Here is a 25,133-nt window from a genome sequence, read left to right as displayed (position 1 = left end):
ATAGTATCACCCTAAATTATTTCATTGGAAAGAATCACTTTATTCAAAAATGCTTGCAATTAAGGATTTGTTTCACTATGTTGCTTCCTTCAAATAGAATTAAAGAATAAATTCCATGCATGTAACTAATGGAGGAGACAGAAATGTCCTTGCACCCATAAGTTCAGTTTATAAGTAACAGTGACTCTCTAATGATTGCAATTACTGCTGCATTGACTGTGTTTGAACTAGTGCAATACAAGGTGATGTGATTTACTCTGAAACTTGTCAATGGAATCATTATGTAATTTATGAAATTGAAGATTAAGAAACTTAACTATGTCTTTAAATTCATGTTAAATTGAGATGAGTAACATACTTTAACAAATCAGTGGTTTTACTTTTGTATTTAACCAAATATTTGGAGAATGTCAGCTCTTTCTCTGCTCCTAATCTTTAACTTCTGTATGGAGTTTTCAGTTTTCCTTGAACTTTTCTGATTCTTCCATGTGTAATTTTCCATTATCATGCTAAAACTGATGAAAGACCTCCTGAAGATGGGGTGATGGACTGCATTCCTCATCTGGTATAGCAGATGTAAGCTCAGATTAAAACAAAACAAAACAAAAAATGTAATGTGAATTACTAAACCTATTTGCAAATGTGGGCCTTTTTGGTTGAAAAAACTCAGTTTTGTCTGATGCCAGCCTTGTAACTGCAATGTTGTTGATACATTTTCAAGAGAATTAATATTGTGACTGATGATAATAGATTTTGTTTTAAATATTCAATGAATGGTTAAAAAAAGTTTGAAATCCCTACATATTATAAATCTTGTAGTGTTAGAGTATTGATCAAAACAGACTTTTCAGTAATGCCCTGAGCTGAATTTGACAGGCTCTTTCTTTCATCCCCAAAGGAATGTTACACAGTGTTATGTCAGCCATTCTTGCTATTTACACTAGGGTTTAAAGTTACGAACTATTTTCTTACTAAATGAAAGACAATAACTTTTGCGTTAAGTGATGTGATATGATGATACCCTGAAGTACAATGTAGTTTAAATTAGAGCTACTGTTTAACCAAGAAAACAAAAAACGAAACATAAAATGAAACCAGAAAAAAGTCCAACAAGATAAAACAAAATTTGGCAAAGTGCTTGCATTGTTTCATTGCAGATAAATTTATCTTGATCATATGTGAGCAGTACCATCTTAATGAGATATTTTTTAATCAGAATTTTGATAGTCATTCCATGGATAATTTTCTTCTGGGTTGAATTTGTTTTTATTGGAAACATAACAGCATAGAAGCATCAATTGTAAAAAGCCATTATGTTAATGGAATTTTAAATTTATTTTTGCCTAGATACCCCAAACTGGAATTTAAGCTGTATGTGTTAAATAAGCATAATTTAGAGAGCTTTTATACTTTTAAAAACGATCTTATAAATTAAATGATTGAGCTTTTCTTTCTTTAATGAATGATCTATTGGCTGAAGACCTGAAATAACCCCTTTGCTCTGTCTTGTTGCTGCAAATACAGTGCCATGATATAAGCCGATGCAGTAAATAGTCTGTTGGGAACAAATCTTGTTAAATATTTATAGTGTAGAAAATATCACAGAGCTTACCCAGCAGTCTAGTATATAGATGGTTTGCAATGTCATTCCTCCTTTGCCAGTGCTGGCAGTGACAGATTAAGTACAGATTTTTTAATCAGGAAGCTAATAGTAGGAATGAGAACAGTTAACTTTTTAAATCAGTAGATTCTCAAGAATTCCTCTTACAGGCTCCATATGAATAAACATATTATTCACAATTAAATTCAAAACTATCGCATATTTAATTGCAAGTATGTGGATGTAGGTTACCTATGCTTTTCGCTAGTAATGCATCTTCTAAATGTGAAGAGATTTTGCACAAAATGACACGGGTCATCTATGCTTGACTCAGTGTGTTCATTTGACCTGTTGTTCTTTACTGACTCTGGCCATGTAGTAGGACAGTTACGAGATGTTAAAATACTGTAGATCAGTCCAAAATATTAGAAAATGTAACCTGGTTTCTGAATTCTCATGATAATTCTTCCATGGATCAGAAGGCAAATGAGGGGTAAAGTAGCCAAGTAATAATTTTGGTTAGGTGCTCATTTATGTTTAAAATCTGAGGTAGTTAAACACTATTTAACCCTGTTGAAGCAAAAAAGTGTAACTACTTATTGCATATCTGTCATTCTCCAATTGTTTGGAAATCAAATTACCTTTTCCATTTAGGTTAGTGATCAGAGTATTTTGATGAAATTGCTTTAAGTATTAAATCTGTGGGCAGAATTTTAAATCATATTTTCCTGGTTACTGTTGCCTAGCAGTCTTCTTTCTTAAATTTAATTCAGAGCTGAACTGTAGCAGCTTTTTGCTGGCATTATTTGTTCATCTTTTTGTGCATTTTCTGCAAACTGTCTCCTTGGAGAACCTCTACTCCAATTTTCATTTTCATTTATTTTGGTAACTGAAAGGCTAACTGACTGTAGTAATCAGGTGTGGCTTAGTCTTCTGTGATAAAACTACTTAAAGGTGAACTTTCTGTGGTTATACTTGAGTATTCTAGTTGTGCATTTTATGTTATGATCCACACTGTGTAGTACAGGGTTGAGAGTACTTGAGATACAGGAATCTAACAGTGAAGCTGCTCATCCAGTGAGTAGTGCCAAGAGGATTTAACTGTAGCAGAGGTGAGGTACCACAGAACAGTTTGGCATTCAGGGCTGTAATGTGAATGTGTATTTCAAATTTCTAATACAAATAAACCTTCCTTCCATGTCATAAATGGATGTACTCACCTCTGGAAGCTGACTATCTCTGGAATTCCTTCCGTTATCATTTGCTCTGGAAGAGCAGATTGAGATTATCTCTTTGATATGAGTTAATTTAGAGAATAGAAACAGCATAAAAAACCAAAAACCAGTAAACATTAAAAAATCAGTGTCTAGCTTTGTACAGTTTTTACTAGTTAATGAAATATAAGCTTTTTCCTTTAGTTCTGTTGTGTATTTGGATATAGCTCAAGTAATGGGGACCTATGTAAATAATTGATTAAACATGTTATGTAGGAAAACAAAGTTCACTGTTGAGAATTATTTGAATTCTGATCCTGAAGTTATGCATTCCTTCTTAAAGGGGTGACAGATGGAAGAGTTTGTTTTCCCCTACATTTAGGAGTCCATAAAGGCACCTCTTACCATTCTCTTTCAGTTTCCTGTACTACATTTCCATAATTTTCTGCAACATGTAATGTTTGAGATATGAAGTAACTTAGCTTGCCTCCAAGTAAAAAGGGTGAAGTGTTCCTTTGTGTTCAGACATTTTGTTGTTTTCTGTAAGGAAAAAAAAAAAAAAAAAGAGAGAGAGAGAGAGAAAGAACAGAAAAAATAGATACCTCAGTATTAATATTAATGTATTTCTAAGTTATACTTGTGAACGAACCGTATCTTACTACCTTCATGCTTTAGGAAATACGTCTTTAGATAAAATTCCAACTGTATGTGGAAATAGCTATTGTTGAAAAGGACAAAGGACTCTTTAATATTTAATTAACTAATAAACCAATCTGACTCCATTCACAGCCAGTAAGACTTTAGGGGGTATATGGAGATACTTCGGAGAAGGAGAGCAAATGGTGCTCCTTCTTTCTCTTTCTTTTCTTTGGATTTTCCCCTTATAGGCAGGGACTACCAAGCCCTGGAAAAATTTTAATATTTCTTATCTCTTGGAGACTGCAAAAGTCAAATTTGTTATAACTATCAAGAATTAATCAACTCACTCCAACTTCTTTACTTCAGCAAAAGTGTATAAATTGAGGACTGCTTTTATTCCTTTGCTTTGTTAGCAAGTCCTAATTATGGCTTAATACCAGTTTTACACTGACTCTGAAGTTGTGTGAGACTATTTTTTCCATAATCAGAATATTTTGGTTTTCTACATCTTTTAGTCAGGAAATAATTAAGGGGTACAAAATAGGGTGAGTGTGTTGTTTTTATGGATATGCAATTAGCTGGCTTTTTAAAGTACTCAGTCTCCTTCCCTCCCGCTTACATTCAAGCTCCTTTCCTGTTTACTGTATGTTTCTGGATAAGAAATGGAGCAAAAACCCAGGAATTTGGAAATGCTTACTTACTGCTTTAACTTAATCTCAGATGCTTCTACTGGATGCGCAAAAATGCTTGATGTAAACTTATAAACTATTTAAATTTTATATCCTGTCACTTCATGCAAAAATTCATAAACTCAGTGACACCAATTCATATAGTTTTAGATTTTTTATTGTCTCAGAATAGACGATAGTAAATTGGAATAGCAGTAACATGGTCTGTTATTATTAATTTACTTTTGATGCTCTGCTGTGGTATGAAAATTACCAAATCAATATGGCAAATGTGGAGACAGAAACTCAGAAGTACGTTTTGCCTCTGGTCACTGTGAAATTTGACTAGAGTTTATGTAGCCCAAATTTCTGACATGAAGTAGAACAGGAGCCTGAAATTTTTCTCTCCAGAAGGACTTTCACAGGTTACTTAAGAAGGATTGATGTCCACTGTTATTATGTTAATAGCCTTAAGCACTGAGTATTTAAATAGTAAGAGTACTTTTAAGTGAGACTGATTACCTGAGAGTTATGGATCTATAGTGAAAGTGGAACACAGGGAAACCTACACTGCTCCTGCAGGATGGCAAATAAGAGAAATAACCTGCACTGCCTGATGTCAGTATTAAAATACTTCATTTGAAAATACTCAGATTATGAAGTCTGATTTTTCTCTAGTTTAATTGGAGAATTAAACCTGTAACAGAAAAACTCCTTAACTCATCAGTAGTATGTAAGAGTGTGCTAAAAAGTAATAACAAAGTTGAAGATAACCACAGTTCCATTTCCTAGATGTTTTAAAATGTAACACAGTACTTGAAATCTGAAATGGAAAAATACTTAAAATTTTCTGGCTTAAAAGTAATTCATTTATTCACATATTCTCTGGAGATATTCAAGACCCGACTGGACGCCTACCTGTGCGACGGACATGGTGTAGGGAACCTGCTTTGGCAGGGGGGTTGGCCTCGATGATCTCTAGAGGTCCTTTCCAACCCCTACAATTCTGGTTTGCCTGACCTGAATTCCACTTCGGGATACATGGCATGGTTTTCTTGTTTAATGTTTTTTCTGACTGCTTAGAATATGGATGAAACAGCTAAGCAGATGTAGTTGGAATGTAGACTTAGTGATCTGGACAGAAATGACAAATTCAGATGTTCAGTTTGATTAAAAATGAGTAGTTTGAATTTCTTTGAATGCTGAAGCTCCAGTAAACTTGCTTTTGTAATGTATGAAAATGTCACCTCTTCCTTTCTTGTTCCTTAGAGTATTTATCACAAAAACATAATTAGCTTTACCATTCCAAAACACTTTGTGGCTTTTGTTTATCATAGCTGGTGAAAAGCTAGAGGGTGCTTTGGTGTCCTCTGAAAACAGTCATTGAACAAAAGCTGCTATTTGTGCTTTGTGGGTACTGAGCCTGTTAAATGTAGCAGCAGCAAATTTCTGCCCTGATGTGTGTCTGTATTAGACTAAAAAACATCAGAATCATCAGACTGCTCTTGTAACATCTCAGTGATGAGATGGCACTGCTGTTTTTGTTTGATATATGGATGACATTCTGATCTCTAGAAGTCTAAATATGGGAGATACTGGACCTCCCTACAGGCATACAAACAAAGCTGAGCTTCCATTCTTGGATGCTTAAAACATGGAATATTACTGAGTTGTAAATATCACATACCCAGTGTTATAGTTGTACATAGAGATAAAAGCGTAGTATAAAATTCATTTCTTTTAAAAATTTACAATAACTATATGTGGGAATAAGGAAGTTAAGAAATGCTGACAGACACAGGAAACAGTTTCAACAAATACTTTTTCACAGTAACAGTGATAAAACTTTCAGTGGAGAAATAGTGTTGTCTGAGAACTTGTAAAGATGGCATGCAGCTGCCTTTTTTAAGACATACCTTATGCATGGCTCTGAGGCTAGTTGGTGGGGCCTCAGTTTTTTGATTTTTTTTTTATCTGTAAAATTAGGTTTATAGCTTTTATTCTTGGAATGGAATATTGTGAAGAATGATAAACCAAGTAGTAAGATACTTGATTTTCACTAGAAGATCTATATTTATAAAGAAAACAAATAGTGTTTCTGATTCTAGTGAAATGCCTTGTAGAAGAAATGACAGGTGCAAATGTAGAAGAGACTGAGGCAAAGGATGAAAAATACACAGTCTCATGCCAAGTTAAAGTAGAAAATAGAGACAACTTGACATCTTCTGACCACAGCTACGTTGTTGCCAGCATGGCAAGCAGGTAGGTGTTATCTTATTCTGTGAGGCACTTTGGTGTGAAACAGCTCTAGCTGGAAAGCTCAGGTGCCAGTTTAGCACTGAATCCAGGCAAGCAGAGTTTGATAACATGGATTTTGGAATAGAACTAGTGAGATCTGGTTGACAGAGAGAACTTGGCTTTGGCTACAAATGATCTGTGCCTGTAGGGCAAGGATACTGGGATCTGTCATAGTCAAAAGTATTTTTGATATATCAAGATAAAAGAGCTAGTTGGAAGTGGAGGAAAGCTAATGTCGCTGTAGTTCATGCAGATGGAAAACAAAGCAGTAACTTAATTAGGCTGGCTATTCTTACCTTTACTTTTTTAAAATATTTTCCAGCATTTGATTATCCAGGATCCTCATGTAGTGAGTGAAGAGAAAATAAGGCCATCACTAGAGAAACGTTTGGAAGCTATTATCAGTGGGGCAGCTTTGCTAGCTGATTCTTCCTGCACACGTGATTTCCATCGAGAACGCATCATTGCTGAGTGCAATGCGATCCGTCAAGCTCTCCAAGACCTGCTTTCTGAATATATAAACAATGTAGGTAACCAAATTTTTCTCCTTTTTAAAAAATGTTTCTAGTGAATATATATTACGTGGAAGTATTTTGGCATGATTATCTTGTAATTGCTTGTAGTTTAACCTGCATTTCTCATCATGATCTTCACAAGGTTGAACGGAAAACTTGTCTATATAAATTTAAACCAAAGCTGAGTACAGACCTTCAGAATGAGTAAAAATTTAATTATGTCATATGGCCTATGGAAAATGCTGTATTACAGGTATGACATATATGTTGATATAATTTTATATTTACTGTGAATGACAACTAGGACAGACTATACGTCATTCTTCTTATGCTAGGAAAAAAATTTCATCATCAATTTTAGAGAGTTCACATCACCATGTTTGATTTGTTCAAGAGCGTTGAATTACAAGGGCAGAAATGACTTAATTGCTAAATTAGAAAGCTAGAATTTTCAGTGAACCTGAAACCAGATAGTCTGGAATTCTCATAGGCCAGTTTATCTGTGAGTTTTAGAAAATTAATATAGTTTCTTAAAGTAACTATTTGATTTTTAAAGTGGACATAGCACTTCTTACTTGTTACGTGATGAAACAGTGAAGGCTCAAATATTATGAAGGGTACACATTTAATATTACACATTTAATATTGTGCCCTTCTGCTGGAAACATTTCTTGTACGTATGCAGTTCTTATCAAAAGAGTACTTGAAGAAGATGCATTCACCACACTGGGAAGATAATTTTGATACAGATGTTTGTTTAATTTTTTTTTGATCAGTCCAAAAAAATCACTGAGGGTTTGTGGCACGGACCCTTTGGTAGAATTATATTTGGAAGAAGTCAGAATACATGGTTGTAAGTCACATGGTCTGAAATTTTTTACTCTTAGAACAAAACTGTGATTATCTTTTTTTTTTTTTTATCTTAGAAACAATCATATTTCTAGAGTTACACAATGCAGGCTAAGGTAAATGAAGAATATACTGCTCAGTTCAAAGTGCAAACTTAAAGTCAGGTAGCAGTTGTTTAAATATGGCAAAAATGGAAAGTATCATAATTTGCTGAAGAACATACTGTCTGAATAAGGTTGAAAGGATGAGAAGGGAATTAGAAAGGAAGAAATACAGAAAATTTTAAGGAATGTGTTGTTACACTGTGATTAAATTGCAGGAGTGAGTTGAAATATTCTTAGTTTCTTTCAGTGCTTTTGATCTGCTTATGCAATTAATGCTGAACTCAGTGGATATACTATCACTAATGTTTGTTTATGGCTATTACTGAGACAGGATTAAGTAAATTTTTCAGTGAGGAGATTTTCTAACTCAGAAAAATTGAGAGTAAATTCAGTAGAGTGTGCTAGTTTATTGCCACTTTCTGGACTCTCGTATTAATAATTTCAATATGTTAGAAATGTGAATTGAATGAGCTGTAGATGTGTTATACAAATCATTCCTTAACACAGTATAAGTTAAGGAATAGGTGGTGAACTCTTTCCCTGTCCCTGGTTGTATTGCCATGCTCTGTAAGTCTCAGTGTCTACATAATACATTTTTGTGCGAGTCCAAGTGTATGGTCTCATAGTGTATTTGTGCCCTGAGGTACAGAGGCTCTGCAACACAGCTTGAACATGAGTGGAATTTTTCCTTTCCATGTAACCACCAAGGGTATGCTTTGTTCAATAGGCCTGTTATTGCAAGGCTACTCAGCCCCATGAGCAGGAATACAGAGATGAGAAGGGAGAATAAATTCCCCACAATTCAGGAGGAGCAGTTAGAGACCTGCTGTTCTACCTGGACAATCACAGGGTCTGGGTGGTATTTACCCAAAGGTACTGAATGTGGTGGCTAATCTGCTTTCCATCATTTATCAGCAGTCCTGGTCAACTGGAGAGGTCCCAGATGACTGGAGACTTGCTAATGTGATGCCCATCTACAGTGAGGATTAGAAGGATCTGGAATGCTACAGGCCTGTCAGCCTCATCTCAATTTTGAGGAAGGTTATAGAGCAGATTGTCTTGATTGAGATCATGCAGTATATGAGAGACAACCAGGGGATCAGACTCAGCCAGCATAGGTTCATGAAAGGCAGGTACTGCTGACCAGCCTCATCTTCTATGACCAGGTGCTGAGCCCACTGGTTGAGGGAAAGGCTGTGGGTGTAATCTACCTAGAATTCAGCAAAGCCTTTGTTTCTGTAAGTCTGACTATAGTAAACACATGTACAGGAACTTATGATTTATTTCTATTTGAAATACTATAAGGAATGTAGCCTCTGTTGTGCCTAAATTTGTTTTTTACTTATCAATATTCTAAGTCTCTAATAAGGCAGAAGAACATAAAATCAAGAGCCTCTTGGGGTCAGTGATTAAAATGTAGGGCTTTTACTGCAGGCTGGAATAAGTGTCTTTTAAACAGACATTGCCTTTTATGGAAGTGGCTACTTATCACAGGGGCTGTATCACAGTGAGGTGATATGATGGATACATAAAGAAAATAGTAGAGGCCTTCTTGGTCTCCAAGAAGCTTAAGGTTTTTCTACCCACAAAATAATTCAGTTGTGTTGTGTTTCTATTTCTTTTAAAAGACATTTTTTTGGGGTATGTTTCTGGATAACTTGTGTGCTGTTGTTATCATCTCTGAATTTTGCTCAGAGATCTATATCGGTAAAGTATACATTTGCACTTCAGGACATCAAATAGCAGAAATTACTAATGTGAATTTGGATAGCTTATCTGTGGTAGAATGATACTATGGTGAGTGGATAATAATGTATTTATAGGAGCAATCATTTTGTTCTAGTAATAAGCATTTGTATTCTCCTATGGACAAGCTATTGTCATGTCTCTGTTCATACTTCAGAACTGAAAATTATCGAATGTATTGGAGTTCAGCAATTTTCACTCCATGTTTCTTGAGTTTTCCATTTTCTTTTATTCCCAGTCACAATAGGGATATGCACTCACCTGGGTGATGAAAAAGAATAATAGGGTTGTAAGTTGTGCATGTGGGTTAAAGTGGGCTGTAGTGAGCATCAATTTGGATGACAGGTACTGCTTTCTCTGCTTTCATTAGTAGGCATGGTATGTCTGAGTAATTATTCTTCACCGCCTGTGGATCTGAATAAAGATCACTAGCTAGATTATTCAGGCAAGGCAGAGAAAAGGTTGAAGGAAGGTTGGATATATTATGATAGCTGACTTCTTCAGTTAACGTTTTTTGGAATGTTGTTTCCTGAGTTTTATTAGTTTCTCTGGATTTTTCAGGGTGTTGATTGAATGTATAGCTGTATTTTGTTATTCACGCTTAGCTAGTATACTTCATAACTTTCCTCAGATACTGCAATTTCTTATTTGTTGTATATTTCAAATCACTTGTTTCTTAACTAGGTTTTTATTTTAAAATTACTTACGATTGGGGCAAATAAGGTCTGTAAAATTACTTGCAATTTTGTTGCCATTTAAAAAAGTTTGTAATCCTGAAAAATGTATCAAATCTGAAGTAGTTATATCAGAAGATGTTTCGGAAAACAAAATTATTTTGTTCTTTTTAAAAAAACTATCCAACTTGATACAGATTGAAAAATGCATCAGTACCACAGAATCATTTCTTATGTTAAAAATATATTTCACAGAAGTGTCTCACTCACAAGTAACAGACACGTGGTGTGCAAACCATCACAGCTCTGTCAATTTGTTGGCAGTTTTGGAGGTTCCCATGATTCTTGTGCCATGGGTGGTGGTGATTGCTGCTACTTACTGTACTGCTACTGTATTATATGTACTGAGTTTGGCAAGGACCGTAGTCAAACCATTCCTTCTCCCACCAGGGGTGGTTTCAGTCTCTTACTGAGACAATGGAGAAAATGGGGGAAGTCCAATAATCAATTTTACTTTGCTAATACAGCTGCGAAACTTTATTTCTGTGGGTTCCCTGAAAGTTGTCTGAAGCTTTCTGCTTTACCACAGGTTTGTGTCCACAATTCCTCAATGCAAGACATGTTTGTATTTGAGGCATGCTTGGATCTAAGCAAGTGGATTTTATGCAAGAATGGCACCAGGCAAGGAAGTATGTTTGATAACAGGGTGTTACCTAAGACAGGGAATGAATTGTAATCTGCTGAGCTTTCATGTTTTCTCTCTTACTCAAAGAAAACCAGCAATCAACAAAACAGTGTGTTGGACAGTCATGGCTTAACATGGATGGGGAAGGTCTGGCTGAAAGAAAGAAATGCTGGGTAGTTGTAACTTGTGCAATTGCATCTGTATAGATTTCAAACTGCAAATGCTGTTCACTTTTGGAAACCTGAACACTGGAAACATAAAAACAGAAAAAGGGTGGAAAACTGGGTGTCTTTATTGCTGGCATAGTTCTGTGCCTTAATCCTGGTCTTGGGTCATGAATTTGAGTGCTATGGAGTATCAGTGCCTTGCTTTATTCATGTATAGAGTAGTCTTTACTGGCAGGTTAAGGATTTCTCTTTTACTTCCCCTGAATTTATGGACAGCGTGTCCAAACAGTGCTTTTGTTCAGATATTTTCCTGTAGAAATAATGGCTTCAAGCATCTTTTTTATCCTTTTTATGTTATTTTCTGAAACTGTTCTTATAGAGATGATTGGAAGTCAGGTGTAACAAAATATAAACCATGTAAATATCAGTGTATGATGTGTGGGTGGAAAGTGTCACTCAGATTTTGTCTACTGAGGGTTTTTAACGACTTTATCAAATATGATGTCTGCAGGAAAAAGAAGTAATAATTCCAGTAAAATTAGTATGTCCATATGGCATGTTATGCTGGTATTTACAGAGGAAAACATGTTCTCTTGCTAGGTATTGGCTAGGTACTTAATTAATTTGACTTTAAATACTTCTATAGTGAGGTTTTTATACCTTATATGTGTAATTTAAAATTATTATTCTACTGTTGTTTTGTCAAATGGAAAATGGATATTAAATGTTCAGGAAAAAGGTTTTAGTGTGCTTGCAAGAGAAAAGTAATCTAACAAATTCCCTGGACAAATTTACAGTTCAAAAATAAGCTGCAGTTAAATTTACCTGGCTGTATGCAGTCTTGTAGAATTCCTGGTAAACTCGGATCCCATGTGAACTGGAGTTATATGATAAAAGGTTTTCCATTCTTAAGCTTTGTTTTTCATTTAACAATTCTGAACCAAGCTATTTCTCGGATTAATCTGATCTTAATTTAAGGGCTTGCACCGAAGTAATGTAGGGTATGACCAGCTCGTCCGTAGAGGATGATTCTGTACAGTAGTTTGTAATTTCAGTTTGATATACCTAACAGCAGAGGAAATATATCAGACAGAAGACTGTTTTGTATTTTTAAGCAACTTTCCAATGAAGTACAATTTCCTCTTCCCATGATGAAATAAATCCTTGATTTTGGTGATAAAAAAGCATTGGAAGAAAATATGATGAATGTTTGTTATTGGAACATCCACATAGCTGTTCTCTCTCTCTCTATATATAAATGTATATTTGTGTGTATATATATATATATATATTTGTATATGTATATATCTTACAGTTTGTGTAAAATACTGTCATTATGTGAAGTTTTTCTTAACCACCTTTCTGTTTTCTCAAAAACCTTAAACTGATCATTTTTCTAACTGTTAGTACGCAGTTTCTAGAGATGCTGCTGAAGTTTGGTATTTCAGAATGCATTTCTATTGTTTTTATATGGAGTAGCTGATTTTTCTACAAGCATATTTCTAAATTGTATTTGTTTTCAGATTAGAAAATATTCACTATTTTATATAAAAATTCTTATTAAAAAAAGTTTACTGATCCTTTACAGGAGGCTATAAGTTATTGATATTAAAAATTAATAACAAATCCAAATTTATATCAGACAGGATCCTTTTCCTAAGCAAATTTTAACTTCTTTTAAATTTTCAAATGTGTCTAAATTTACTCTGTTGTTAAAAGCAAATACTTTTTTGTTACTTTTTTCAGATTTAAGAAGTTTAAATACTAGCTACATGAGGTATCGTAATTCTTCACTTATACCAACAAACGTAACTTCTCTCTGATTGAAGTGGAACTATCTGCGTAATTTATATCTGACTTGTCAAGTAATTTCTTGCTTAACTTCTATCTTTTTCATGAGGAAATAACAATGGAGTTCCATATGAAGTAAGTTATAATGACTTTTGATGAAATTAACACAGTATTGTAAAATGGTTGCAGAAGAATCTAATTCTTTCTTTACTGTTCAGCTGGAACTTAAAACAGTGATTTTAAAACTTCAGCCAGTTAGGGACTGGACACCAGAGAATTTAAATTAAAATTTCACAATTCTATTCTTTTTTTTCTGGAAAGACAATTAAGATGTGGCTTTTAAAGTCTCTCTCCATGATCATAAACATCATTTGTTGGCACTTCCCTTTTGTTTTACCTTTCATTTCAATGTATTATTTTTCAGTAGTTCTTTATCTGATGTGCTACTTTTCCCTAATTAACTAAAAATTAAAAGGAAGTATGTATTCTCATGTCATTGTGATTGTGACCAGTATATGATCAGAAGGCTGACGAATTAAGCAGAAGGCAGGTTCTTACCATATTCATTTAAAAAGCAGCAAAAGAAAAAAAAAAAGCCCTTTCAAGATCAGCTGAACAGAAGAACTGCCTCTTGTGGTTATTTGTAAGCTTGTGGTGCCAACTGGCACGTTTTGTTTTGGTTGTAGAGTGTGTGGAGAAAATGCATGTCTCAAATCAAACAGCTGCAAAGATTAGTAGCATACATTAAATAAAGTTAATTATTCTAATTACTTTTCTTACTGGATAATCCTTGCGATCTTAGGCTACCCTGATTTTTTTTTTATTTTTTTTTTAATATTGTTCCATTACCAGTAGCAAGAATTAAAGAAAATTTATACAAAGATGGAACAAAAGGATAAGCCAGCTACCTAACTAGAAGCTGTATTCAGCAGTAATCTAGGATTATCTTTTCTACTCAGTGTTTCTAATTTTTTCTAAACCTTAACATTCAATATGAAGAGTTATCAGTCTGTGAAAGGAAAAAAACATTGAAGGAATTCCCCCTGTTCCCTTCTTTCAGAATATATTTAGTTCTTTTGTGGAGAACTGAAGATTAACAGTCAGTTTGAATGTCACATGAACAGGAAAAAATAAGAACTTCAAGCGACAACTTAATGCTTTGCTGAGTGGTACATTGGCATAGAGCAGCAAAAAGTTTATCTTGCCTGAGAAATCCCATCTTTGTCATCCCTTAGAACCTCAAACTGTTCCTTTTCAGGATGGAGGGCAGCTCTGTGTGAGTCTGCACTTTGAGCTTGGTGCAGAATTTTAAGGGCATATGAAAGAACAGTGGGAAGTGTTTTCACAGATTTAACTTGACTCATTGCTCCTATAGTTCGTCTCCTCCACAGTGGGCCTACTATTACCTCTTTCTGACATTAGTGTTTAGTGTAATTTGCTGTTTGAGGGGGGTTGTCAGGCCCTTACAGAAGTGTTTGAAGAAATCTGATACATTTTGCTCGTGTAAGGCATCACTGTGGTCCTGCTGGGGCTGGGTGTGTTGCTCCTGGCCAAATGATGAAGGATGAGGTTAAAAACAGTGGTAGATAAGATTCCCTTGAAAGTACCTGGTAAAAGAGAGAAAGGAAAATCTTGTTGTAAGAGCATCATCTGTGTCTTGGTGGGGAGGATGTTCTGTTCTTATCCCTGATGAGGTCAGGGCTGAAATGGTTGATGCAGTTCATGCTTCTGTGTATTTGTAAACACTGACAAAAAAGTTTGATTTTACCTTTTCTGGAGAAAAAAAAATTGACAAAAAATACTTTTGTGACATTTATTTTGAGTCTCCAAATAGCTACCACAGTTTAATCAAAATGGAGAGGCTGAAGAAGTAACCAGAAGGAGGACTGATATTACAGATTTTTGTTTTGACTTGCTAATTCAGGGTAGAAACTTTAATTCTCATTTATTATTGTGGTGCTGAGCTTGTTTATATCTATGACACAGCTATATGCCAGCCCATAAATCTGGGGCTGTGCATTGCTTGCAAACAGCTGTATTGCGATCCTGTCCTTTGAATTTTCTGGGTGCATCTTCAGTGACTAGAGGAAACAAATGAGAGTCTGAAAGCAGTACAATGGGATTGCTGAGAGGTAGCTCTGTACTCAGGAGAACCTTATACCACAGTGAACCTGTGGGAGTTTTGGACCATTGTCATCTCCTGTTTGTGAAAGTTGTGTCTTCTCCTCTGTTTTTCCCAGTCTTCATTGTGCATTTTCTCACCATAAACTGATTTTTCTTAGATTAATGTGCAGTTATAATGGTGGTTGTTTTTCATATGCAATGGTCAAATCTGGACTGAAATTAGAAGGCAGAAATTTGGGGCTTTCAGACGGTTTTCAGGTTACCTGCAGACTAGTCTGTTCCTTCTGTGATTTTGCCAGTTCTTTTTCACTCAGTAGCTGAGGTAGGATGGATATACAAAAGCAGCTATTGATAGTATTTGTATATGTGGTAAGAGTTTCCCCATAAGCTGTTGGCATGAAAATAGTATGACAGAGAGTGATTAATCTGATCATGTTAGGGAGAATCTTTTTTACCCTACCAAATTTATATCTATGACTAAAATTTGCAACAACTTAACAATATTAGTATCAAATGCAACAAATGATATTTAATGTTAAACGTCACCATTATACTCAATGTTTGATATGCATTGTTTAATAATAATCAATTATAGAAGTGTCAGTGTTGCTTTTCCTAGTGTCTTTATTGAAAAGGTAATAATACTACTTTGCTTTCTTTTGACTCCAAAGAAGACTGTTATAACTGACAGTTAGTCAGCCCAATGAAAATCAGCTAACAGGCAGAGAAACAGCCAGCTTGACAGATTATGTGTTGTGAAACATTATGCTCTAACTGTGTTCTTTATGCACTTAATATGCAGCTCATTCTGAAAGTAATGCCTCTCATTTTCTTCCATGGAAAGTAAAAGAAAGAAAGAGTGCGAGAATGCTATTTGATAGAACAAATCATCAGCCTCACAATACAATTTTAAACATAGTCATCACCGTTAACTGATTTGCACGAATGCACTGATAGAGACAATCATCATTTTGTATTGTGACAGCTGTGCATGGCTATGCTGAATGTGGCTTGTCTTTCATGTCATTTTTTCTACTGCTAAGGCATACAATCCACTGCCTCACTGTGCTCACATTCACTGGTTGGTTTCTGAAAGCATTCAGCAAACATCAGTGAATGTCAGTGTGTGCCACTTTTTCACTTTTTAATTGACCTACCTGTTCATCTTTTCACATGAAAGATCCTTATATAGCGAATGGTTGACATTTAATAGAGAACACAGAATATGTGTATTTATTGGGTGGAAATCTTGTAAATATAAGATGTAAGAGAGCAGTTCTTCCAGAAGTTCTACTGGAGTGTTAGACACAAACTAATGTATTTATTCTAGAATAAACTGTAGTTCATTCATCTGCTCTACTTGGAACTCCTTTTTCCTTCTTGTTCCAAATTGTGTTTGGTAGATATGAAGGAAGAAGGGCTTCATTATGTATCAAGCTGTTTTTTTTTTCCTTGTGGAAAAAAGGCTTGAGAATCTAAAAACATACTATCAAATGTCACTATTTTATGTGATATATTTCAGTGCTTAAAACACAGGCTTTTTCCTGAGTTGAAATTAAATTTGCCGACAGTAAGGAAATAACATGATTGATGTACTATTTACACTTGACCAGCTACTAATGAATTCTCATTCAATATCTTGTTGGCTTGTGCTGAAGTAGTGCATAAAGCAACCTTGAAAATAGCCTCAAGTTCCTAAAAGTACAACAAAAAAAGAAAATTAACTTATTCTGACACTTTTGATCTATGGACTGTTATATAAGCTCTGACTTCTGTTCTGGGATTATGTGATTGATGGTATCATTTTTGCTGTTTGATTGTTTACTATTTACTGAATATTACTGAGTGTTATATTTTGGCTGTGAGGCAGGGAGAAGGGTTGCTAACTTTTGTTACTGGTCTCTGTTAGCTCTTGTTCAGATGGAGCCTTACTGGAGGAAGGGAGAATTCCCTTTCTTTGAGCACAGCTGAGCCTACTCACATGAGATCTGTGCCTGGAGTTTCTCAACTTGGAAGCTTGGGACTGTGCATCTCTTGGAAAATTTTTCAGAGAGATGAAATACATACTGTTTTTTTTTGTTGTTGTTGTTGTTTTGGGTTTTTTTTTTGGTTTTTTTTTTTTTTTTTGGTCTTATGGTATTTATGTTCAATTTTCCGCATCTTAAAATCACTGAGAATACTCAGCCTGTGTACAAGTTTGGAGAAAGGATATGTTGTGAGCACAGAAGGCACTGTCTGACCAACACTTGATTTTTTGTTTTTTTTATCTAGCAGAATAGGATTTTTCCTCTTTCACAATTGTGTTGTGATACGACATACCTTCAGTGGCTGAAAGTCTTTTTACTTCTCGTTAGGGGAAGGTAGGGGGGACACCTCAGTCAGGCTCAGTTCTGACTGAGAGGGACCAATCCCTGTAAGGCTTCCAATTTCAGATTTTAAATCTCTGTTTGAATGGGTTGGCTCTTTCAGTATGAGACAGAAGGAGATGTTCTTCTCAATAAATATGTTTTTAAGTAGAGGAGAAATTTCAGAACGTTGCAGGCAAGTATCTCACTGTGTGCTCAGCATTGTGTTGTGGCTATTGCTTTTCTCAAACTGTGCTAAGTAAAACTAATTCTTTGCTCTGCTGTTAATTCTCTCAACTATAGAAGGACCAAAATCCCAATTACTTTTAAATGTCAAATCTGCTGAGGCCAGTGGTAGAACTTGAACAGACATTAATAGAGCTAAAAGGTCTCTTTTCTTTTTCTTTTTTTTTTTCTTCTTTTTTTTTTGGAGTGAAACTTATTTCTGTGGATATAAAAAGGAGAGCTGTATAGCATCTGGTACGTATATCTTTTTAGAGGGGTCTTTAAACTTTTTGAAGAGAATGGGTTTTTTTTGCTGAATACTTTATGTTGTGCTTTTCATTGTTGCCTATATTAATGACACCCACATGCAATACAATGCCTTATACTTTTTGTAGAAAAAATACGCTTTTTTAAAATGCTGTCAATTTTTTTTATATGCAATATGAAATTATGACCTCTTTGAAGTTTTCACTTTTCCTCTACGCAGTTTTGCTATTTTCTTTTTCTACTGACATTCATGCGAGATGGAAGAATTTCAGCAAGGCAGGAAGTATTTCATTGCTTCTGCACTCTATAGAAGAAATTCAGGCTTGACTTACTGTTTAAGCTCAGTAAACTGGTAAAAGAAGGAGTTGCATAAACTGTTATGATTCATTCTGTTTTCCTCACTTGTTATTTATCAGTGTTTTGTTGTAGGTGAATTTTCTGGCCAGGACTAGACTCTGTATGTTTGAGGCTCTTTTCACCTCAAACTACGTGTAACTATTCAGTCTATGCTGCTTTTCCTTTTAAGGAGCCATATTACCCACAGGCAAGTGGTTAATCTTTTCCTTCAACAGTCCTCCTTTCCACTCTACCCTAAAAGAAATTAGAAAAGATTCATAATATTCTTCAACCCACAGAGTCTGCCTCATCATCCCTAAATCACCTATATCTGACTGCAGAGCAATTATATGAATTCTGGGAGCAGAGTATTTTTTTTTCTCTGGGCTTTAACAAACAGTAAAAGATGCATTAAAAAAAACCACCAACAACAACAAACAACAACAACAAAAAACAAGAACAAAAAAACCCTATTGTTTTGAGACTTATTGCCTCAGAGCAAGAGCCATTTTATCAGAATAAAAACTAATGTACCTACCTTGTTTTCAGCTAGAATACTTCTTTCTTTCAAGACATCATGCCACCAGTTCATATGGCAATGTCTCTCTCTATATGTGCCTGTGTATTACTATCCTACCCTTCTGATGCAGCATAACATTCATCTTTTTTTCTGCCATGGCAGATAAAGGAGACAGTGTGTTGAATCTAGATGCCATTGTGTTAACTATTCTTCCCCCAGAGGACTGTATGTGATTAATGAAAATGATCAGTTTAATCTGTACCTTCCTATTCTCATGACTTCCAGTTTACTTGCTTTTATTAACCTTCTACCGTGCTGGCCAGTGGCATACTTTTGTCAAGTTCTTTGGAGTTATTCACAGCTGGATCTCTTTCACAGAATCTCTGAACTTTTGGAAGGGACCTCTGGAGATCTTCTAGTCCAGCCCCTGCCTAAGCAGCACCTCTACAGAGGAACTTCCTTTTATATTTACTTCTCTTACTGTTTCGTCTTCTATCTTTCCTCATTTGTGGCTATTAATCTTCCTCTACTATAGATATATATATTTTTTCTAGTTGGATGTATTTTGCAAAGTTTGTGGTATAGCAGAAGATGGTTTCCAGTGAAATGATCCATTTTTGGACAACTTTAAAGGAGATATTGTCTTTCTGCCCAAGTAGTAGCTGTAAAGATCTCAAGAGCTGTTATTGGCAGTTAGCACTTCCCTTTTCACATTCTGAATTGCTGTTTTGCTTATTTATTTTTAATGTCTGGTAGACAGAACTGAAAACTTAGAAAAGGAGCAATCTATAAGATTTCAGCTTAGTTACAAATAAATGCTGCAATGCATAATTTAAGCACTGGCTGTTTATAACATTTGCTTCGTTTTTAAATTATTTTCAAGGTTACCATTATGAGTTAGTCTTGAAAATGTTGATTTTAATGGGAAAGTACACCATTAAGTTATATAAGACCTTTGTCTGCTTTCAGTGAGCAAGCATTATATATTGTTGTGGCTCCATGTACTTGGATTTTCGTATGAGCAGTATTTTGTGTCTGTACCTCATGAAAAACTGTTTTCCCCCTTCTAATTCTGTCTTTGATTTACTTTTCTATTTTCCTTGGTTTTTCTAAACTTTTAGTCGAGCAAGGTCAATAGGAATAACAACTGATTTTTATTGAGGAAGCTCTGATATGTTTATTTGCCTCTCAGATCAGTTAGATAACAGAGATGTAGATGTTTGCATATAGTGTATCTGCTTTTTCTCTGCGATCCGCTACTGCTTCCGGTTCATGTATATAAGGCCAGCTATATCACTCTTGATGTACATTTGGACACTGTCCTATTGATTATTCAGATATACAGAAGATATTTAATAATAGAATAACAATTGAAGTAAAAGGTTTTCATTAGCAAGGAAAACAAGTCTTTTTCATGATCAGAATAATTGCTTCTATGTGTTTGGTCCAGAATTAAACTTAATTCTTCCCACCTCTTAATGCTTTAACAGCCTGTACATCCTTTTAAAACCCAACCTAAAATATCTTCAACTTTATCTTCATGTAGTTGTTTAGAGCTTATATATTTTTTCTGCAGCATAAATTACTTGCATTCAAGATATGTTCTATACAATTTGTTCGCATCTCTCTTCAGAAGTGACATGCAATTATACTTGTATTTAAATTGCTATTTCAAGTACAAGCTGGCAATTTGGCTTCTTTATTCCAGTAAAAATTGTATTTTTGCAGTATTAAAGGTATTTCTCCATATCTTCTTCCTGTAGAATTTTTTTAAAACAAGATATGGCACAAAATTAGGCCACTAATACTTATTTCTGAAAGCAGAAAACAATTTGTTCTTTCTGTGAGAGTATATTAAAATGCAGTAAAAAAAGCATGGTAGAAATAATTTTAATAAGACTTTGCGTATAAAGTAGGGAGGATCTTAGAATGTAATCTAGTGGAAATAATCTGAAATATGTTTTCAGTCTCAGTGGGTGGAGCTTTTTTCTTCTGATAAAGAAATGTGGAAGCCCAAGAATTCTATAGCAAAATGGACACAAATATTGAATAAAAGAATGAACACATTCCAAGGAGTTGAGCAGCAATTTGAATTGCAGTTGATGCTTTAAGTGATGAGATAACCTTGAACAGATCGGCTGAACAGGGGTGGATCTTAGGCTGTCTTACTGGCCAGTTATCAGCAAGATTCCTAGTGTTTTTTCAGAAATAAAGAAAAAAGATTCAGGTAAAAAAAACAGTACAGAAATCTGTATTTAAGCCACAGAGTAGGCAATCCTCTTGCTTAATTCTTTCAAATTCTAACGTTAAAGTAATGGAAATAGGAACTAAATCAGTACTGTTTATTTTCAAACAGCATCACTGTGTTCCTATTTATCATTTTAAAGTTGTTTTTAAAAAAGATATTAGTCATTTGAAGTACACTGTATTTGAAAATTTTGCAAACTCCAGAAATAATGCCTCTTTTTTTTTTCTTTCTTTTTTTTTTTTTTCCTCCACTGAAGCCTGCATGCTACACTCACTAAAAAAGATCAACAAACACACCTGTAGCAGCAGAAGTAATGACTCACCATCACTGCTACTGAAATGTACCACCCACCACCTCACTGTGCTCCCTTTCACTGTTCAATCTCCATACGTCTCCAAAAAGGTTCAGCAAATATAAATGAATGTGAATGGATACCATTTTTTCTGCATGGGAGAATTCAGTTCCACATCTTTACTTCATATTCCCTTCTCTTTTGACAGACTGCCCCTCTGCTGCTTTCTGCAATACAGCAACAAAATATAGTGTAATCCTGTCAGAAAAGTTCCACCTCTACTACCATACCAGCAACATTCACCTCTGAGGCTGTAGTCCAACATAATAAAATAGGAAGTATTACTATTAGAGCAGCTCATGTATTTATGAAGTCCAAGTTATCTTACTTGGAAATATTAATTGATGCAATCACTTTGGAATTAGCTTGCAAATAGAGCTAGTGCTGAACTATATTCTACATAAAAGTTTGTTTCTTATGAAATAGAAAGTGAAAGGTACTCTAAGGGAACTGGAAAAACTGTTCGGAAATAGGCAAACTTTCAATGCTTTCAGTTTTCATTACAATAGCTTTTTGTCTCCTTAGGTCATTTGGTATAAAAAGAATTGTGATGCTGATCCAGACAAATTCTGTATGAATGCAACATTAATACTGATTTGTAAATTACCATGATTACATGTGTCACATCTGTAGTGGTGGCATTTTGAAGTGTTCATTTTCACAATTGTATTAGATTTTTAATATAACAGGACTGCATATAATGAATACATGTTGCAGACTCCTTTCCTGTTATACAACTGGTGCTGTTTTAGTTAACCATCTAAAGAGACTATTTTAAGAATGATTTATTTGCATACAAAATTAGTGTTGATAAAGTAGGCTGTAAGCTCTATGCCATATGGGGTTTTCAGTTTTACATGCTGCACTTCAGATCCGCATAAAAATTCTCAGCAAGGTTCTAGTGGCAAAACTGTTAATTCCTTAGGTGTTCATTAAAATAACATTAATCATTAACTCTGATGTTCAAATTGATTTATTCAGAAACTTTATAATTCAAATGAATTGGGTTCTATAATTAGAGCAGAAGGATAGAATTTGGCCCTATGATATAAGAGCAATATCAATTCACTTAAAAGTTAGAATTGTTTTTTAGGCATTTAATGAGTATTTGCTTTAGATCTGGATCACATAATCCAACCTGCATAATTCTGTGTTGAAGAATGTTTTGCAATACTTTGTGAGAAACATGGTTGGGTTTTTTGTGTGTTTGTGTTCAAACCTGTGTTGGACTTGAGAAAGATGAAAAATTATTCTGCTTTCTGGTGTGCTGAATATTGGCTTTAAGTAGTTCCCAGTGGGAAATCTGATGACTAAGTCTATAGGCTTTCAGATAATATCTATGCTTTAGATGGCTTGAAGGATGTTATTAAAACTACAAGAAAGTCATTGGTCTGTCATTACTAATTACACAATAATCCTAGTTCTTTGTTAAATATGGAAGTGAAAAATATTTCTATTACACTGTCACTCATTTGTACTAGAACAAAGAAAAAGTGAATTTTTGTCAAAATGAATTTACTTTTTGCAGGACTTATGAATGTTAAAAATTCACATGACTTCAAAGGGCACTCAGGAAATTCACAGAGCTATTAAAACACCATCTGTGGCTTTTTAAGTCTCTGTCCTACAAATGGCTGATGTCTAATGGGGCTTTCTGGGGAAATATTGCTGTGTGCATTTGTTCCTGAAAATATGAGGAGATGTTCTGGATTTTTGTGCCAAGCTACATTTAAAGATCAGTTCAGTACTTTTCAATGGGTGCTGCATTACAAAGAGAAGACATCAGTTTTCCGAAGAAGTCACAATGGTATATTGACAATAACCTCTAAAATCATACCATTAGATCACAGTTTTTCATCAACTTTGGATTATAATTAGCTGATGCAAGTAAAAAAATGAGTCACTGCTAGGATTTTGAAGATTGCCAATTAGATTCATTTCACAACACTTATGGATATTTAACTTATGAAAATATTTGATTACTAAAATATTTGGAAACTGGGCTGCTCATCAGTGTTTGAAAGCTGACTGAAGTTAAAGATTTAACTTGATGTCTAAAATCTCTTCTGTTTGTTTGTTTCTTTGTTTGTTTTCCTCTCTCAATTGCTATCAGCAGAAATGCAAACTTGGGTATCACGTGCCAGTGCAATGGAAATGTAACTTCATACTTTAGAGGACCATATGATCCTGCTCCTGTCTAAGCTGAGTATCTATCACTTTCCCAAAAAATTGGCAAGCGTATTAATCTTGTGCAGTCAATACTGTTCTACCACTATTTACCCTTAGAAAAGTCTTTGTGAGCATTAAACAGACTTTCCACAGACTACTGCGAAGCTGGGAGGGGTGATATACCTACTCAAATGAAAACCAAAATACTGTTCCAAAGTTTTGGGTTGCATAAGGAAGGATTTACTAATATGGTAATACAGAATTCTGTCAGAGCAGGTCATGAACTTTGTCCATATAGACAAAATTTTCTAGCTCACGTGTGTGTGATGTGAAACAGAATAAAATGCTACCACTGCCAGTACTGAGAGGGAGACAGGGAAACTCAGAGAAACCTTTTAATTACTTCACTTGACATCAGTTTCAGTTAAGGATTATAAATAAATAAATTCAGTTTCTCGTTAAAACATGTCACAATATCATTAGTATCACATTTGCTAGAGTTATCAATCCCATGCTCTTCCACTGAAAGCTTCTAAAATCTTTAGGAGGAAAATAGGGCTGCTGGCTTTAGTGTTCTGAGTTACATTATTGTCTGATGCTGGAACCTGCATGGCTGTCAGCAGAGCAAGGTACTACACAACTTCTGAGGCTGGTACATTTGCTGTAGTTTGTTCTATGTTGCCATTTGTGATGCATCTCGATCATTATCTAGCTTTTATTTTTATGTTCCTTGGGAATAGTTTGTATTAAAAAATTATACTGTAAATTTTGTTAGCAGCTTTGAAAAAGCCTTTTGCTTATTTGTACTGATGTCATTTTGATGTTTGTAATTTTAATATACTAGCACGTATTTAGGTTGTTTTGAAATACGTGGTCATCTGTCAGATTAATCATAAATCTTTGTCTTATAACTTGTTTGTTAGGGAATTCCCCCATTCAAATACTTGTGCTCAACTTCCTAGTGGCTGTTTGAGTCCTGTAAACTACTGTATAAATACAATCCACTGATGGATGGTATGAATTCTTACTTGTTGATTTGTTTAAAATTGGCTGGCTGGCTGGCCGTTTGTTTATAGAGGTTACACTATTCATCAATTTGTGTATTTTAAGCATAATAAATTTGCCCAACTCTTTCTTGATAGAATAACTTTCCCTGGTATCATGGTATCACATAACTGAGAATGAAATTAGTATTGTTAGCTACATCTATTTCTATTTTATTAATCTAATTGAAAAGGGAAATGCTATATGAAACTGAACTGAAAAGTATTTGAATCCATGGGTTCAGCCTACTTTCTTCTTGCTGTATTATAGCACTAGGGCTTTTTTATGCTATACATTTTTTGTTCAGTTTACTATTTCCTTGTTGTCCAAGTCGGTATATAGCTAATAATAATTTTCCAGAAAGCCAATGTTCATACACCTAAAGTAGGATCTAAAGAGTAAGTAGAAGATACTTACCTGATGTTTAATGTCCTTCAGTCCTTCTGAGAATAGCAAGTTTCAGGTTGATGAAGTCCATTTAAAAAAACAACACAACAGAATTCAGTTATTCAGGGGTGCTGTGTCTGTCTGTCAGAACACTGGAAGCAAAAAT

At 34.7% G+C, this 25,133-nt stretch overlaps 1 protein-coding gene across 3 annotated transcripts in view; it reads left to right on the top strand.

Moving 5' to 3' along the window:
- The window catches only part of CTNNA3 (catenin alpha 3), a 394,612-nt gene that overhangs the window by 85,408 nt on the left and 284,071 nt on the right, over positions 1–25,133 (top strand). For all 3 annotated transcript variants that reach the window (XM_015866262.2, XM_032445274.1, XM_032445275.1), the window contains one exon: positions 6,742–6,945. In XM_015866262.2, coding sequence (XP_015721748.1) covers positions 6,742–6,945 — 204 coding nt within the window. The remainder of the gene's footprint in view (positions 1–6,741; positions 6,946–25,133) is intronic.

This window comes from Coturnix japonica, chromosome 6 (genome assembly GCF_001577835.2).
Source record: "Coturnix japonica isolate 7356 chromosome 6, Coturnix japonica 2.1, whole genome shotgun sequence".
Classification (NCBI taxonomy): Eukaryota; Metazoa; Chordata; class Aves; order Galliformes; family Phasianidae; genus Coturnix; species Coturnix japonica.
This window is presented reverse-complemented; position numbering and strand designations above follow the sequence as displayed.